This window comes from Varroa jacobsoni, unplaced genomic scaffold (assembly GCF_002532875.2).
Source record: "Varroa jacobsoni isolate VJ856 unplaced genomic scaffold, vjacob_1.0 scaffold_921, whole genome shotgun sequence".
NCBI classification, from domain to species: Eukaryota; Metazoa; Arthropoda; class Arachnida; order Mesostigmata; family Varroidae; genus Varroa; species Varroa jacobsoni.
Genome location: NW_019213823.1, coordinates 30,862 through 49,448, shown reverse-complemented (window position 1 = coordinate 49,448; position 18,587 = coordinate 30,862). Strand labels below are relative to the sequence as shown.

The following is an 18,587-nucleotide window of genomic DNA, read 5'->3' as shown; positions in this document are numbered from 1 at the left end:
TATCGTAAGGTCATGAGCCAAAAGACGGGGAAGCAGGAATATTTCCAGAGAAAACACAGGGAGAAACGTTGCTAAGATATTTTTTAACGGCTGACATTATATACATATGGGTACATGTTTATATGCAACTGTGTATGTGCCTATGTCCAAAAATTAGCCCACTTACCCATAAATATAGGATATAGCAAAGATTTTTTTTTGCCAGTAACTACTGCATCAACTCGCTAAGTTGTAAAGCTTTGAACAAAATCTATTAAGGCTAACTAGAAATTGAAAAGTTGATACTTGATTTATACACTCATATTATGAAGTTTTAGGCATATTTTTAAACGTGTACTGCTTTTTTGCCTTGGGTCAAAAAATATACGTTTGTATATATATTACTTGGGTAACATGCGTTATGAGCGTATGTAAAGTATTTGAGGCTAGCTGCAGAATTTAGGCAAAGGGTGTGCAACAATGGGACATGAATGTCTCGTTTCCCGTTAACTAAACGGCAACAAACGGTAATGTAACTGGGCACGCTAAAATGCTGGAAACAAAACGGTTGAGAATAGCTCGTGCCACGTAATCACTGAACCTATGAACAACGGTAATACTCATGGTTTAACCAAAGTATCTATATCTTTACGTTAACTATTAGATACTGTAAAACACTCATAGATATCAATGTGATGAAGAAAAATCGTTGCCATGTGTACTAGGTATTTCCTTCAAGTCTCCGGAAAGGTCCGTTTATCTATATACGGTTCATTACGCCACACAAGTAACGCTGTTAGTCATTTTAAGACAGAAATGTTCTTCATTTTGATGCGTTGTTTTGTTATTTTAGCCGTGCGCGATGGTCGTGATATGTCGGCACCGGTGATCGGCACGCTCTGCAATCGAAATATGTGGGTCGAGCTCGTATCTACGGGTCCCGACCTTTTGGTCATTTTTACGGCATCATCACACTTCCCCGGCCGAGGATTCTTTGGAAACTTCTCGTTCGTCGAAATTTTACCGCCACCACCGATTTCTGCGTCGATTGATCAGAACATGTATCCTGCCTATCGTGAGTATTTCGTGGCCTTTACTATATTTGGCTGTATGCCACTATACGAAGCATCATAGACTATATGCTAGTGGACAGATTTGCCTGTCGTGAGTACGTCTAAGCGAATCGACCAGTCGGCCCAACAAAGTCCTAGCATCTGCACCCTAGCCATTTTATCCTGATACGTTAAAAATTATTAGTCTAGTTTCTTTATTCGTGTTACTGGCGGGGCCTGAGGCTGTTCTGTTCTATTCTACTATGCGATTGCAATTTCATTAATTTTATACATACGGCCTTTCTAATTGTACGTTTTCTGTACGTCACGGTGACCATCGTTGTTCATTAAACTCTGAAAAGAGTAACTGTGCTACAAGAATCTTTCATTTTGATCGTATACTGCTAATTTGAAACGTTTTCGAGTGATTCTGTATCTGTAAGTGTCTTCAGTGTTGTGTATAAGAAATCGCACTACGTCTTGTAGGCACAGCTGGCGGGCATCTGGGAGGCTGAGTTAGAAGATTTCTCGTTTTCTATAATTTTATACTTATATATAAAAACAACGTTGTGATATTAATTTCATATGGTTCATATAAATATAGCGCATAATTAAATGCTAATATTGTTTAAAGCTTGTAAAGAGTAAAATCTACGGAAAATAGCGAAAAAATTACGTTAGATATAAAAAGGTTCAATCGTATATATCTCCGCATGTGGGGTTGGATCTCAATTCGTGAACTTCGCCTCTTGGGTGATCCTCTAAATGGATGCTGAATAATACTCGCTGTCGTGTATTATCCTTCTCCTGTGGCTTTGTATGTTCGGCTTTGCTATATCTTGACATCGACAGTAAGGACAGGGATGGGGATTAATGTTTCAGTTAGTACTCGAATGAGGCCTGAACTAGACTGGCAATTTTCAACAACAGCAACAGCTGTGAGATTAGATAACATCCTCCGCCCATGCATCGTCTCGATCCTCAAACCGATGCCGTTAGCAAGGTTCGGTGCCAGTGGTCTAATTATCTAACTTATTATCCAGTGATCTATGCCCTGGTCTCCTGCAGGACAGGCACTTCTTCGCTGTGCCATGCGATTGTCCTTACGGAGCCATTTACTATCGAAGACCAAACGCTGCGAAATCAGCAGTACCTACAACGAACGATAATCTCCAATAGCAGAAAACCAAGTCGTAACAGGTGACGAGATGATAGGCACTTATCTAATTTGCGGGACAAGATTAATTGAATTATTATGTTACACTATCAGTCTGATAGACCCTCCTGCAGGCCTTCTGAGTAATACGGGGTTGATAGCGAAGCCCAGCTACACATTAGAAAAGCATCTCTAGAGCGTGCACCAGGAGGTGCAAGATAACTAAACTAAAAAACTAAAAAACAGATAAAAAACTAAAAAAAGATAAAAAAACTAAAAAAAAAAATTGTTAAAAATATATAGTAGTAAATCCGTTAATTAAAAACATATCAAGCGTGGTGGTCATTTATAGCAGCACACCTTTACAATATATGAGAAAAAATTTCAATAACAGTATTGTTTATTGGTATTACTGTTATTAACCACAAGCCAGGCAATACCTTGGTCTCGCTTATGGGCTTGTTATCTATAATTCCAATGAAATATTTTTATCGTGGTAAACGAAGACCTTTTGTTAAAGGAGACGGCTTCACGGTGGTAGTTCTAAGAGCCTCTTTGAATGTTTTTTCCTGTTATCATCTAATTCTGAAGTATGCGTAGTTGAATGTAAGTGTTTGTATGGCACCAATGCCCGTTTTTTTATATTTTTTTTGTTTGCTGGTTGGAGGGTGTTCTTGATGGAAGTTCTACCTGCTACGAACCCAAAAGTTCACGCCTGCTTCAAATTCAAAAAAGAACCTAAGATTCCGACGAAACAGATACACTAGAAGTCAAACAAACCTACGACTAGGTCGACAGAAAAGCATTCGCTGTGTTGTACCTAATGTGTTCAAAACCGCAAGAATTTTCTGTTTTTTTTTTCTTTTTTTCTTTTTATATGGATCCGAGTACAGTGCCTTTACTTGGTGTAAAGGAAGCTCAAATATAGCACTATCGCAGCGCATTGGTCTTCGAAAATATTGCAAAATGTTATAATCGGGCACATATTATCATGTGCAAACTATGACCTCTAACTGCCGACTTTATAGGTGCAAAGAGAAATAATTGCCTAACAACCTATGCATACCCAAATTTGATGCGGTGCAGGTTTTCTACTCCTAGAAATGTCTTAAAAAACTAACCTAACCTGATCCTTCTGTAGCCATTGCAAATGGATGAGTTGGAACTGTTTGCCTAAGGACGTTGCTATAGCGTATTATTATTTCCAGGCTTCAACTATTCCTGATGGTCGCATAAGGGATAGATTTAGTCGTAGTGTAGAAGCGAACATAAGTATTTTATAAGTAATAACAATGAAACAGCTTTTTCCGATGCGAGGAGGTCCAGAATAGGGATATCTGATTTGCATGAGTGATAACGACGCGAAGTAGTACTGCCTCTAAACCCCACTGAAGAAACAGCCGATGAAGTTGTCGACGATGGAAAATTATAAAAATGCTTTATTTACCGAGTCAACTTGCTTGTGAAAATACGTTCGATGCGCAAAGTTCATTGTCATAGTGTGTAGATGGCTGAAGGCCGTTTTCCATTGAGTCCGCTATTGCTGTCTTCTATTGCTGTTTCGAAAAGATATACAACGCCGTGTCATGATACACCACAACAGAACCAAACAGTGTGTAAGAGGACATATATTTGCCGTGCGTGTGTCATTAGAAATGTTTTCCTTTGAAATAGTAAAGGTCTAATCATACTTCGCTTGAACACATATGACCGCTGTGGACTCTGCATCGGCGACCCTCTCATGATATTGTCGAGAACACCTTCACAAAAAGGAGAGTGGCTGTATTGAAATGGATGTTAACATGGATGATTGTGAGAACGGTGGATTCAAACACGGAGTTCTGTGCCACGTCCTTCAATATCAATCGTGTTTTTGCGTTAAGCGCCGCTTTTCTCAACTGCTTAGTTTTTTTTGTTCGTTCAGAAAAAATACACTATAATTACATTATTTTTGTGTGTTTTAATTTTTCTGGTATGTAGACGCGATACAATATCGCCGGCACCGTCGTACTCAACATCTTTGCCACTCAGCATCGCTTCATGCTGTGTTGTTGCTATGGTAGCTTTGTGACGCCTTTTCCGTCGTTGTTCTTTGCCCTTTCCTGTTTTCAGATCCTGACAAAGTCTCGTGGGACATCTTCGGATCATTCCCTCAGCACGGAACGCATGGTAAGTTTAAACAAAGACATCGAAGTAGAATATCTACTATTGCGACCTGTGAGTCTACCACATAAATGCACAACTGAACCATATATTTTCTAATACACTTGAACATCCCGCGCATTATTCATGTAAAGTTGCTAGTTGAAATATATAGAATATAAAATAGCTAGATGAAATGAATAGGTATACATTCGTAATACTGATCCAAACCAAAACGAATGGTACGGCCGACCCAGACTTAGGAGTTGGATTTATGACGTGCTACTTTCATAGGGCCTCCTTGTAGCACATTCAGTATAACGTCAACTCAATCGTCGCCATAATTCTTACCCAAGTCTACCTTCGTACAATAGGTGCCAATCTGGAAAGGAAATAAGTAATCCCCGTTGTCTATGTAATGTATATTATAGTCTAATTGGTTTATAAACTATAAATTCTATTACAGTCAAAGTGATGTTTACGTAAGACAACTTGTTTCGTTAATGCAGATTATGCAGCAACATTGATCTATTAGAAATGCGTATATATTAAGTGCAGTGTCCTTTTTACGTATTTAACGTAGCTTCCGTTTTAGAAAAGGCTGCGGCGCACAAATCCGACAATCGCACGAAATGTTAGAAAAGTGATCGACGTTTTTTCAGACGTCAACGTTGCGAAAAAGCTGTCTACGCTTCGTAGGCATCGCATTTTGGAAACCACGTCTTTTCGGTGCAAACTAGTTCGGTATTTAGTCCTAATGCGACGCCGTTTACGGCTTTCTGAAGGCGAGAGGTGGCTAGAATAAACGGGAAAAGCTTTTCTCACACATTCTATGGTTGGATAGCAGATGGCAATATGAGGCCATGAAATGGTTTAAAACACACGTCGTTATATTTTGCTCTGAAACGCTATTTTCCGGCTATACGAAATTAACTTATGTTTACATCATTTGCCTATTTTTTGTATAATTCACCTACCAGTTAACTATAGTAAATCCCAATGTCTAAAACAATCAAAAGCAAATTTCTTGCTATACAGTGGGTTGTACCTTTTGAGTGTTTTCGTTACTTTGTTAAAAGTTCGCACAACTCGTCTCTAATGTAAACTTTTGAATTTTTATCTTAAAACTTAACTGATTAAAGTTATCAAATTTTGTTTTAAAAATATCCTATAACTTATTCTAAAATTTAATAACTTTGATAAAAAGATAAATTTTACGATAAAATGTTTTGTTTGTTATTATTCTATCTAAATTGGGCGTCGATCGTCACGATAGCAATTTAAATTTTCGACAGAGCTCAGCTTGAGCTTAGCTCAAATATTGACTAGTGACTTACGAGGCAAAATCTCTCACAGAAAAAACAGTTTCCGCCGGATCAAATCCCCTGCTGTGACGTACGTATAGTACGGATGTTTCGCTCACACGCATGACTGGACCAAAGCATGAATGAGTAAACGATTATAAAGAAATATAGATTCAAGTCGAGGCAGTCGAAGAGAAACATTTATATGATCTACTAGTATACTTCAAATATGAGCATAGTATCGGTGGTTTGTTTCGAATTTTTCTATAAGGATGTTCGGGACATCTTTAAAATTTCACGCTTCGTAACAACTGTGGAAACAGAGCACCGCGCGAGGGAGATACGCCACGCCTAAATCAATATGGGAAATAGAAACCGTAGATTATATATAGATTGTCCGCCATATCGTGGTATTGTATCGTAATTCGCAGCGTTAGCTTCTCTTCAGACCCAAAGCTCGATGCTCACGTGTGGGTATAAGTGTCACCATGTTCTCTAAACCGGTTGACTTTTTTTATTGCTTTCCGTTATCTGCGTGAGTTACTACAAGCTATGTCGTTAAAGGGTTCGCCACGTAATTGGAGAAGACTTTTTTTTTGCCCAATTGTCATGGCTTCTCTTTGGTAATAAAGTTAGGCAAGGCAAAAGACTTTGCAGCAGTAAAAATGAAGTTATAAAAGAGCCCAGTGACGAGATGAGAAAGTGAAAGGGATGTGAACGAAGCAGGAAAAAACGGCAGCAATCAGTAAATCTCGCAACGGGGTCTGAATCTGTAAGGGTTCATTATCGATATTTACGAGAAATTATACATTTGATGTGACAACGCTGGGTTCTAAATCGTTGGTTTCTAGATAATTTATGATCACATTGAGATAGTTAGAATAGTGAGTTTTTTTCATGTAGTATACAGGCACGAATAGCGTATGTTTATTCTTACCTATATATTAATTATCTATACTATAAATTAAATTACCAGCGTTCGCGTGACGTTCTAGAGTATAAAGAGGAAGCTTTACGTGAGCGGCACTGAATTATATATTTTATTTTGACCCTAATTCAACTTTCCTGTGATAAGATTAAAGTGCTTATTGTATTGCCCCCACTCTCACTAGATGGTAAGTGGTCGCCCTAAATAATTACTTTCCTATACATTTGACTCATTCTTTACGAAGCGAGCGTCTTTATGCTTACTCAATATTTGCGTGCAATGTGCCCACGAAGCAATTGTTCCTCACTTAAACTGACTAAGCTTGTGGATAGTCGGATAAACCCTTGTTGACGTAATGAAAAGCCCACTGGCCAGCTAGCCCGACAGATACACGTTCAACTAGAGCCATCTCTCTTTGGCGTTCTTCTTGTTCGCTGTGTAACCAGTTTTCCGTCGTTCCATCTGTCCTGTCTACGACGAACTCGGGCCATTTGGGACACACCACAAAAGGTGAATGTTCTCGGTAAGCTTATATTTCAACCCGCTTATCCACCAACGCCTATTTTCGTTAGGTTCTACACGGATTCTCATTCGCCAACAGGCCGGCCTGGCGACGAAGGCTGTCGGGCAGTTGTTTGTCTGACCACCAGTTAGGAACGATAAAATAGGAGCAGGACGAAAGCAGACGGAAGAGGATGCAGCAACAAAACGAAGCTGCGTAAACGACATTGCTGGCTAGTTAAGGCTGTTTCCCTTGAGTAGACGGCAGGCCTGCGGCAGCAAGGCAAACGCCAGTGCGCTTGATCGTCCGCCGTGCACCGTTTGCCTAAATGTCCTTCGTAGCCCACTACATCTAATGGGAACCACCCTAAACTGCCGCCACATACATAAGCGCCTCCGATGTCTAAGCGCTCGCGGCATCGTGGGCAGGTAAAAGGGGCAAAGAAGAAACAGCTTGTCGAGAAAGCCTGTCGGTAGGGTTTTAAATGGCGTCAGATGCTCATCGATGCTGATGTTGTTCCCCTCGTAAGCTGAGTCAGATGAGCGTTGCAAATGAGATGCTCTTTCCATTTAATGTTTATTTCTGCCCACAAGTCTCGCGTAACTGACCACGAACTGCTGCGATTTCCCTGGGGTAGCATGGCGTGCGAGACGTGACAGCTGTAGGATAGTAAAACTACGACCAGCACATCGAAAAAGGTACGAAACCATGGTGACTTTGTGAAGCATGGTTCACAGGAACTCACCCGAACTTCAATGTCACCTTTACTTCAAGGTTGATATATTCCTCTTTCTAACAAAGGCAATGAGCTTTCATAAACATGTCCGGCACATTTTCTGAGATGGATATGCAGATGTTAAGACATGATAACATCTAAAAGTGTCTGGCGGGTTTTTTTTAGGAACTTTTAGCGCCGGTTTTATAGGACTGCGAAAATCCGATTGTAGATTTTTAAGGCTTTCTTTATATTTTTAACAGGAACCTTTCACGCTGCACAATACGCTATTCAGCGTCTTCATGTAAGATTTAACGAGAGCTATTTTTTGGGCTTTTAATTGAGAACATAGTTTTAGCTGAAACTACAGGTTTACAGTCCTAGCAGTGATGGACCCTACGTTAATTTAGTGTCTAGGATTTATATTGACATAAGCTACGTATTTCTTTGCTGGCATGAACTAATTGGTTCGGCAAACACTTCAACACTTTATGCACTGATCAGTAGCGGAATAAGCGCAAATTCGATTATGAAATTTTCTTCATCTAACCGCGTTTTTCGTATCTGAGCTAGTCTTTCAGCTAGCTCCTTTACCATCACTACTTTCAGTGCTGCCAGTCTACTCAACTTTGGTATACAATCACATCATGCTGGGCGAACAGGCGGGTAGCATTGCCACAACAAGGGCAAGCAATGACGCGACGGTCGTCTGACTAACGTTACTTGATCGCATCTCCAAGGCTATTTCGCTCTCGTATTAGATAACCCCTAGCGCGGACCCGTAGTTATACGCCCTACAGTAGCTAGTAAGGAGGACGTTTCTTACTGTACTCGAAATCGAGTTCTGAGACTGAGTGTAAAAGACAAACGGATGCATTGTACCTAGAAAACCTAGTTCCTCCGTTCATTTGTCCTGATAGCTTTATTGCCCAGGTTGGATAAACGGGCGCGGTGAGGTAATCGTGACAGGGGCAAAGGCAATGGTCATTCTTAGAGTGAACTGATGAAGACAGGCATCGACCACCACTAAGGAACAGTAGTGCGCTCAGCAGCGCGCATGAGTTTGCCGAGAATACCACAGAGATGCTAGGGGAAACAATTCAGGATCGAGCCCAATAAACGAAGGAAATAAGGAAAGAAACGAATAAATAGAGGAAAGTAGATACTTATAAGCAACGATAGGAAGAAACGAGGTTATAAGGCAGGTGCCGCTGTGGCGCGTCATCCATCAGGATGATACCAGCTGCGGCTGAAGGACCACTCTAGGATGCCTGCTGAGTGAGCATGGCCGATATTCTTGTAGACATTGCGAACAAAATACTGCTAATCCCAACCTTTGCCAGGTTCTACCTGCTAACGGATTCGCACATGAAGCGTGATATCGATGAAAAAAATCGTAATATAATGCTTATTCTCCTAGACTCCACGACTGGGCGCGTACGCGTATCTAATTGTTTGAAAGCTCAATATATATTATATATATTGAACTCTCATTGAATATATATATATATATATCCATAATCTGTCAAGTTGCTGATGCACATCGCAGATTGACCAGATTGTGGACCTGCTTGCGGTCCTTGTTCAGGTTTTAGTGGTGGCTTTTACAGACATCTTTCTTATCGAAAACATGGGGATGCTACTGACCATAATAAAATCGGTGAGCACAAAGCGGTGGGCGTTGATAAAATGGCAAGACCTAACGGCAAATTCGAATCGATTGTTAGGTCGACACCCAAAAAGGGACAGTCATAGCGAAAACAAACAGTCTTGTTCAGATCGAACGATAGACAACACGGCGCATTCAATGAATAATCACCAAGTTTTACCACACCCCTTTATATTATTGCGAATATAATAAGGAGAGGTAAAAAGAGAAGACTCCAATTAGCTGCTAATGATCTCCGAGCTGATATCGATAAGAAACTGCAAAAATAGTGATACTAGTGCACCTATATAGACACAGTCCGAAGACTTCTTCGAACAACAGAACGATGAAAGTCTATTGAGAGCGGTGTAGAATGGCTCTCGTCTCCTTCCGGGAATTTCCCAGGTGTATCTGGGCTTATGCTAGTCGTTGAGCGTTCTTACATTACCGAGAAAGAGGAAAAAGAAAACGAGAGGAAGAGGAATTCTATAATTTCGTATTATTAGTACGTTGTTTATGAAAAGGCCTCCACTCCTCTACTTCTTCTCGCTTCTTATACCGTCTCCACTAAACCAATGCACTACCGTTCAGCTACTATGACTTAACGAGCCGCTGGATCGAGGGGGAGCTAAACTAGCGCTTACTATAGATAAACTTTTAATAGTAACGTGCGCATTTATCATCGTGGCTATACTTCCGTATAGCTCTGTTCAAGCGGCTTGCCTGCTATGAGATGCTACAAAATCGTTTGGGATTTCCTCAATCATTATGCATTGTGAGTTAATAATAGAATTTTAATGGAACACAGTTACTTAAACTTAACTACCCGCACATTCTAAAATCTGCCCTAACAGTTCACCCTCTGCTTCGAAATGGACGTCAACGTCAGTTATCGATCAATTTAAATTTTTCTCGTCGGTTGAGCGAGGTCTCTCGTGGTAGTCGCAGGTCAGAGTACGTTCAAACCGCATGAAGTAACACGCTTCGGAATTAAATATTTTTATTAATTCACTTTTTATTTTGATTAACTAACCTTGTTATCGAGTTCACCCGTAAAACGTTAATTTTCTACAATTTAACTTACTGGTTTGTGTATTTTTTTGCATATTACTGAGCATGGTTGGTTTCCTTCAATTGCATCGCTTGACTGAACCACAAACTTTTGCAAATATTGACAAAACATGCCCAAATTGTATATCCAAGGCACCGGCTGTATGCGCAATCCGGCACGTCCTCTTCACTCTTCCTACTATTGTAGATATTACAGATGGGCCTTCAATGCTAAGATGACCAGCCAGTTGAACAGCTGTTCCTTAGTTCAAGTAGTTTTCTAACAGTATAGGATAACCTTTTGCCTGTTCAAAGTGGTCTATAAAACAACATTTTCTATTCTTTTGCTAACTTTCTACTGCTATCAGCTACAGAGGCTGGTCGTTTCCTTCGGCTGAAGTTCGCTTTGATCCCGTTTGTTTGTCGCCCACTTGCTGAACTGCTCCAATACCACTGCCAGCTTCAACGCAGGCAGTTATATGATTCCCAGAGGAGAGAGATGACAGAGCTCTGCCAGTCGCCCCACTTCCCGACTTCTAGCCCAGGCAAGTCAATGTCCCGTCTACAGAAGTATCGGTGTTCAGTTCGGGTTAGCGAGACGAGACAGGGGTGAGGAAAACGAGTCTAGTTCACACAATGGTCAACGATGACTTCTGCTTGAATCTCGGTTCGCTAGCTAAATTCCTATGATCAAAAACCAACTTTTCTCGTTCTCACAAATGCTACCTTTCGTGGCAATTCGAGTCATCAATAAAATAGTAAGACGCCTCAGTGAGCCAGCGAAGATGGTACATATTGTAAACACGCTGATACGTTGACTCTAGAGAAGTACCGTTATATTACTCTCTAAGGGGAGTGTCTCAAAATATAACTAGTATTTTTTGTTTCTTTTAGATTTTTTTTTAATAGATTATATAGATATTTACCGATCGGAAGCACACGCCGTGTAATAGATATCTACTACGTTTATTGATATAAATGCCAGCGACAGTTCACACTCAATAAAATTAAGTAAGAACACTGGAATTGGCTTTTCTTGGTTTTGAGCCCATAGACATATCGTATACAAGAGAAAACACTTATATGCGATAAGACACATTTAGACGGACCACCACATATATATATATATATATATATATATATATATATATATATAATGAGATCTATACATATACGTATAGGTCGTTGTTTATGGTTCATACATCTTAATTAGAAATTGGTAAGTGAATCCTTTCTCTTGTACAAAGGTCAAGGATAGATTTTTAATGCTACTGTATTTAAAGACCGTTCGTCACAGTCATCGAAAAATAATTCTTCCTTTTTTCGAAGGTGTACTGGCCTCGAACTACTCGAGTGGACATTATCCCTTAAATTTAGTTGAGACTGCTCCGATATCAGCCTAGTTCTCGTCCGGAATCTTAATGCGCTTAGCGCACACCAATAATTGTACCTCGATGGCTCAAAGCGCCGCATTACCTCGAATAAATAGCGACGTCATGTCTGCGCTGAAGTTGGTAGAGAAGTTCGAACAGTTGAATTATCCAGATATTCGATCGTCCCTGTTTATTTGACTTTAATGTACGGGTTAAGTTCGAAAGATGATGATGACCTCCGGCGTATTACAATAATTATTTTTTCCATAGGACACGCTTCCTTGACGAATTGATGTTGCAAGCAACTACATCTTTGACTGTTGCACATTTGAGACAGCGATGCTTTTTAGACAGATTTTTGCATTACTATTGTTTATTTTTTTGTACCAGATTTACATGCCTTCCTTCGCCAACGTCAATACGTAGTCAAGTTTTACGTCGTATTGTGTTGGCATTTAGGTAACGTAATTTGTTGAACGTTCAGTGGTACTGCAAGTACAGGTTGTTTGCGTATTAATTGTGGATATAACAGCTCTTGTTTTGCATTAGAATTCCAATGAAGGACAAAGGTATACTATTGTAACTATACACACTGATGCATTTTTGTATTAATGCTAAATCTTCTGTTCCAACTTACCAGACGCTATATTTCCCAAATCCTGGCTCTAGGAGAAGTATATTATCACAATATTACACACACACATATATATATATATTGAGTTGTTATGCAGGTTAAATAACCTTTACTATATATATGCGTGTACATACCCATTCAGTGCTTTAAGTTGCACAAACAGGCGATTTGTGCTCGTCGTCGCCTAGGCAGTAATGTCATACCTAAGCAGGTATCTTTTATTATCGAGCTATTATTCGTGGAATAAACAAATGCGCAGAAAATATTAGCCTAAAATAAGAAGACGCAGGATAGGGTATAAAAGGTAAGACGACGGCTGGAGCAAAAGAAAGGTTACGAACGAGAAGAGATGAAACGAAAGCAAAGGGCAGTGTATGTGCTACGAAACACACGTGACAATCACCCTGACTTCGGACCTTTGTTTCTTCGCTGGAAGGCAGCACCTAATTTAAGATTACAATCAACTACACAAACCTATCAGAGATCACCGGGAATATTTTCACCCCTTCACTAACTACCTGGTCATCGTCTATGAACTCACCATATCGAGGACCCAACAATTTAGCAGCAGCGAATTCAAGTTCAACTCCACTGCTATTTACCCGTTTGAATCGCTCGCCGATTCCCTCTTACAAACGTCCAGTTCCTATTTTTGGCGCCAGTCGGAGTGGTTTGTAGTGGAAGAGTCTGTGTTTGCGTTCTTGGTGTGTAGCTTTGAACGGTTTCCCCTTTCCAGTCACCCAGAACATAGACGGTACTGCAGCTACGACCAGTGAAGGGGCGCAAATGTGTCAAAGCTGCAAGACCCAATGACAACCTTACTCCTTTTTTGGGGCCCGAGGGGAGTGAAGAAGTTTCTGGGATTCGTGGTGTAGGTCTTGGATGCTGCTTGTGTCGCGTTACTTGTTGATCCTGCGCGAAGTGGTAGTCACTTCAAAAAGCTAATGTCCCTCCGAGCGGTTTTAATCGTAGGGTCGACGAACTCGGTAGTTGCTTAGTCTGACTGTAGTCTTTGCCGCGGCGTAGTGCAGCCTGACCCAGCCATGGTCCCAGTGAATGATCCGCATTTGAGTGGCACGAATGTTGAGTGCGACTGACCTATGCGACTTTTGGTGGCCGGTCCCAAGGTCGGGCGATCAACTGGTTAGAGGCGAATGCAGTGCCTTAACCGCTTAGTCGTAAAGGAAATAATACTTCTGTGTGAAGAAAGCAAAGACTTCACTTATGATCTACCAGCCATGACTGTTTTTTCCTGTCGTCGTAGGTACGTGGACTCGAGCTGACTAAGAAGCGGATAATTATCTCAAGGGAAAAAGTGAATTGGTCTGAGCAACTATTCCTTAGTGAGCAAACAATTCTTTCGATAAAAGAGTGAAAATATTGCTTGACATACATATCGCTGACAGGTGCCTATCCCGTGTCTACCCTCGAGGATAATTAAAGGGTCGAGCAACTCATGTTCATTCTAAAGAACTCGGCGTAATAGCATTGCGCGACGCTACATACAATTAGGTGCAAGCGTAAACGTCTCACAAAGTTGGATGACTATGCGTCAGTAAAGTTTCGAACGTGGTTGCTGCAATCTAGTTACATGCAAGTCATATAAACCAAAAGTTTTGCTGTTAACAAAAATGGTAGTTTGTGTGTATTAGAGTAGAACGTTAGTCCCCTGATAGCTTTATGGGTAACGTATTCGCCTGCTAATTTATGATGAGGAACACGTAGTGGTCTAGCTTCGGACCCGGGCATAGACGCACCTCATTTCGTACCGGGAGCCACAATATCGGGCGAAACATAGAGAGTAAAACGTCAATGGTTAAGAAATGAGATAATCTTAAAAAAAAAAGAGTCTCAAATTGCCGTTTCAACAATCGATAATACGAAGGTTGCGTCCCGTATTTGTTCAGTCACGAGTGATTCTGAATGGGTCTTCACCACCGATGGGTGTGGCTACCTATACTCTACTAAATATTTGTTGAGAATAAGTCAGAAATCTAGAAGTTGCTATTCGGAATCATGGCATCCGAGTGGTCCGTCCTTCGAGTGACCATCTCTCGGAGCTATCATCCTCCGCTCACTTCTAGACTTCCTCCTGCTACACTACTCCAGCAATAACCCCCCACAGTTTCTTTCTGATACATGGCTGCCCGCTCTCGATGCTCAAGGTGCTTATCTCCACTCCATGGACCCCGCAATTAGATTTCTCTTATTGCGAATTGTCCGTTTTCCAAACGTTCGCATTGGGAGAGTCCTTCCTTAGTCGTTCTCTTCGTCGTCCTTGACTTGTTTCCTCTCTTTTTTAGCTGTTCAGCTAGCAGGGCTAGTTTTGAGTCTCTCATGTCCTTTTCGCCGATCTATGGTACACGGTAAAACACCTTAATGTGGTTATCCAACGAATATGATACCCAGGGACTCGGCAGCCTTAGCAAACAGGGCAACCCTTATAGGCCATTCAGACAAGAGGTTTTTCAAAATGAAGACTCCTTCGAAAGATTGCTCGCTACTACAGGCTAACAATTTACTGTATCGCTTTCAGCAGAGAGCTGACGCATTTTTTCATGTGTGTTTTATACGACAAGGTTCCTTCATGCAAGCATTAGGTAATACTCCTTGTATGTGACTGGCGAACTATAAGGATGTTCGTCTAGAATTTACGATATCGGCCGCATGGGGGCTCTGTGACAGGTGACGACAGTGGCGCACTCTGTGGCACGAAGCTGAACTAGTTCAATGAGCAACCGTTTAAAATGCCTGAAGCGCTTAAAGAGGGCGCCACATGTTTTTTTCAATGTAAACTACCTATCTGATATATTTCGTGAGAATTCTAGTTAACAAAATTGAGGAAGAATCATTCTCAACTCATGGACACTATTCGCGCGGGCAGCATAAGCCCGGAACAACTTGTTTATTAGAAAAAGCAATGTCGACTGACACGAGCCAGCCGAAGAGATGTCGTAGTTGACGCACTTATGGAATGAGTGAAGTCTAATATCGTATCGCACGCTTGCAATTAAAAAAGAACAAAAAACAGAGAGAGGACAGCTCTGACATATACAGCGGCTGTTTACGGTGGTAAACTTGATTGCAATGATGGTACTTTGTAAGGGCTAGTTAAAATATGACTCATATTTTCACATATAAACTTTATGGAAGCGTTAGATCTTAAGATAAAAGCGTAGATTATAGGCTGCCTTTTATTAAAAAAATGTATGGCTGTAGCACGCAGGAATCATAAGCCTTCGAAATGATATCGACATAAAGTTCAGTGCTTCTATCAAGTAATATATATTCTTAATAACAACCCACTGTACCATTATGTTCTATCAACGTGCGTATCAGTACCTTCCCTACTTGTAATATATGCAAAACCTATCTCTGTCATGCTGCAGATAGATAGATAGCGTCCGCTGGTTGCGAGGATATTAACTCTAAAAAACTTTAGCCCTCACAATAAATAAATAGGGAAGTTTGTGTTTTGTTTTTGCGACTAGACGATATCTATGTATTTCACATTGATTCTGACGCAGAAGCATATTCCCATATCCACTAAAACAGTATTAAAACAATTGGATGTTTTCAAAGTAACGACTTCTGACAATCATATATAAATTCGTTGGATTGCATGTCATATTACTTTTAAAACGTTTTTCGAAGGGAACCGTGCAACCAATGGGATTAGGCATAGGGAGTCAGCTGGTAGAGCAATATCGAGGTTGTTTTTAGTCGTAGCACTAAAAACATTTAATCATTTAGCGTCATATCCTGATGGTGACAGTGGTCCTTCGGAATCACTTCTAGAGTTGGCTAACGAAGATGGCAACAATTTGCTATTGACACACACGGATTGTATGCTCTATAAATATAATGAAACTGAAATAGTCAGCTGATAAGACGAGGACATGTTTTCCAATACTCAAATATTGATTTTGTGTAATGATTTAATCTCTGTTTAGTGACAGGAACACTGAAAACCGCCAACTTAGGTTGACAGAGCATGTATAAATTGTCTCTAGTATGCATACACAACCTGATATCCTAACTTGTCTCATGGCGACATATCCGCAATAGGCTTCGCAAATCTCAAAGCGTACTTAAAGCTGGGTAAGCGGCATTGGCGCGCTTCAATTTTCAAAACTACGTATTTTATAACTGTTTAAAACTGCTAAATTCTGTTGGGGTATGTAAATAAATGTATATGACAAACATGATCTCCTGATACTTATTCCTAACGCAAAACTTTCGATTTTTTACCTGAAAGGGCGCTTAAGTGTCTTTAAATATTTTTCGTAACTCACTGTTATATCTTCCGACTGTACCAGTTCTGACGCATCTAGCTTTAAGGTGGACCAGAAGAACACTCAGTTGTAATTAATGGTTTTTTATTTTACTTATTAAAATCAAAAGTCTAAAGTTTGACGGGATATATGCCCCACTGTAGTACTCGAACCATCAACGTCCTGTTCTAAAGCATTTGAGAGCTAAAAACCTAGCTGTCTGGACCACCGTGGCCTGCGAAATTGACGGTGGTGATGCTAGTCGATAGTACGATGCCGTAATGCTACGAGGCGCTGCGAACCGACGCCTAATTTCTTCGAGATAATCCTACCTACCCGGGTTCCTACTCTCGTCAAGACTTTTATCTAGCGCTTCTTACGACTGCACCTTACGATCCTCTCCAATCTAAGGAAATATAGCACTTTGCGGTTCGTCGGCTCACGGACTTCTATCTGGAAAACGGTAATTTCTTACTATTAAACTTGTGCACTTATGCATCGATTATAAATATTAAACCCACGTACACCGGAATAAGCGAATATGCACTGCTAAGTTGGTGCTTTATCATAGGTTACCTATTGGTGCCCTCGAACTCTACGAACGCTTCACAGGAGTAAAATTATTTTTGGAATACCGGTATAATATTACACAAAAGACGTTTGAGTGTGAATAAAGAAAAATGTAAAATACTCATTATAGTTTTCGTTGGGAAGCAGAGGCAGTAGACCACGATTATCGTTTATGCTTATTATCTACCTGTACTGTCGTTTCACCGTTGGCCTCACCCCTAAGAAGTGAGCCAGACCCAGTTTGCTCCTTTGGCGTTTTCTTTTCCCCTCTTTTCTATTTTTGCACGATATTTTGATAAATGAACCACTTTCGAGGACCCTCCGCATATTCCGCCCTTCCTTACTCTCTATCTTCGCTGTGGACTTAAATGATATAGGTGGTAGTATTTTCGTCGTTCGTAGTTCATCGTACGAAACCCCCAGAAAAGCGCGCAGTTTCAGTAGCTAAGAACTGGGCGTCGACTCTGTTTTATACGACAATATTTTGCACTTTGTTCTGTGCATGGACAAAAAATATGGCTGCGTTTCACACACTTTCCGTATGAGCTTTTACCCCATTGTGGCCTATCGGCATTTTTTTTCATTTGTCTTACATTTCTTTGTTCGTCTAGGACAGTCTTATTCAACGTTTCGTGGTGCTCCGTCGTTGTTCTCTCTCGTGTTCGTCTTCCTTGCCTTCATTTTTAACAGCTTATTTATTATTATAAAGACTAAATTTCTGTTACTTTCCCCGCTTCTCCTTCCTACTGTTTGGTTTTCTTGACTTCTAATCGTCTCTCATAGCAGCACAGCTGAATGAGTAAGCCGACGAAAATGGGTCCCAAGCTTGCAGCACGCGAGGCGGAAAAAATGACAATTGGCGCAACGGAAACAGCAATAGGACAGTGAGAACGCAGTCAGCGATGGCTTTAGCTCGCCACACCAGCTGGGTAAAACTTAGGAAAATAAATCTAAGAAATAAATACGAGCAGCTTTTTTGTGATTTTTTCTCGTTCTCCGCTTATTTTCTATTCGCACAGGTGCTGTTGACTGCCTGTACGGAGGTTTGGCTGCCATCGGCGGTTCGCCTCCTAGTACCTGGCCTGTGGGCTTCATGCCTAGTAAATAAGGCAAACCTGTTCTGGGGCGTAAAAAACTTGCGGCAAATCAAGGCGCTAACCGAAAGCAGTTCAATATGCGCGATTTTGGTAACTGCTGTACAGGGACAGATGGTAGCTGTAAGGGAAGATTTTACGACGAGACCTGGAATGGCTGTCCAAA

At 40.8% G+C, this 18,587-nt stretch overlaps 1 protein-coding gene across 6 annotated transcripts in view; it reads left to right on the top strand.

Annotated features, from left to right (window-relative positions):
* LOC111264990 (tolloid-like protein 1) overlaps positions 1 to 18,311 on the top strand; it is a 115,912-nt gene extending 97,601 nt beyond the window's left edge. Inside the window, exons 7-10 of one of the 6 annotated variants that reach the window (XR_002683190.2) lie at positions 833 to 1,054; positions 4,300 to 4,356; positions 16,922 to 17,220; positions 18,114 to 18,301. Coding sequence is in view for 4 of the 6 variants with exons in the window: in XM_022841286.2 (XP_022697021.1) it covers positions 833 to 1,054; positions 4,300 to 4,356; positions 10,845 to 11,089 (524 nt within the window). In the remaining 2 variants the exon portion in view is untranslated. Of the gene's footprint in view, positions 1 to 832; positions 1,055 to 4,167; positions 4,268 to 4,299; positions 4,357 to 4,991; positions 5,437 to 10,844; positions 11,490 to 16,921 lie in introns of those variants that run through there. The other 5 variants (XR_002683191.2, XM_022841289.2, XM_022841286.2 and 2 more) reach the window with 5 other exon arrangements.
* Positions 18,312 to 18,587: the final 276 nt, after the last annotated feature.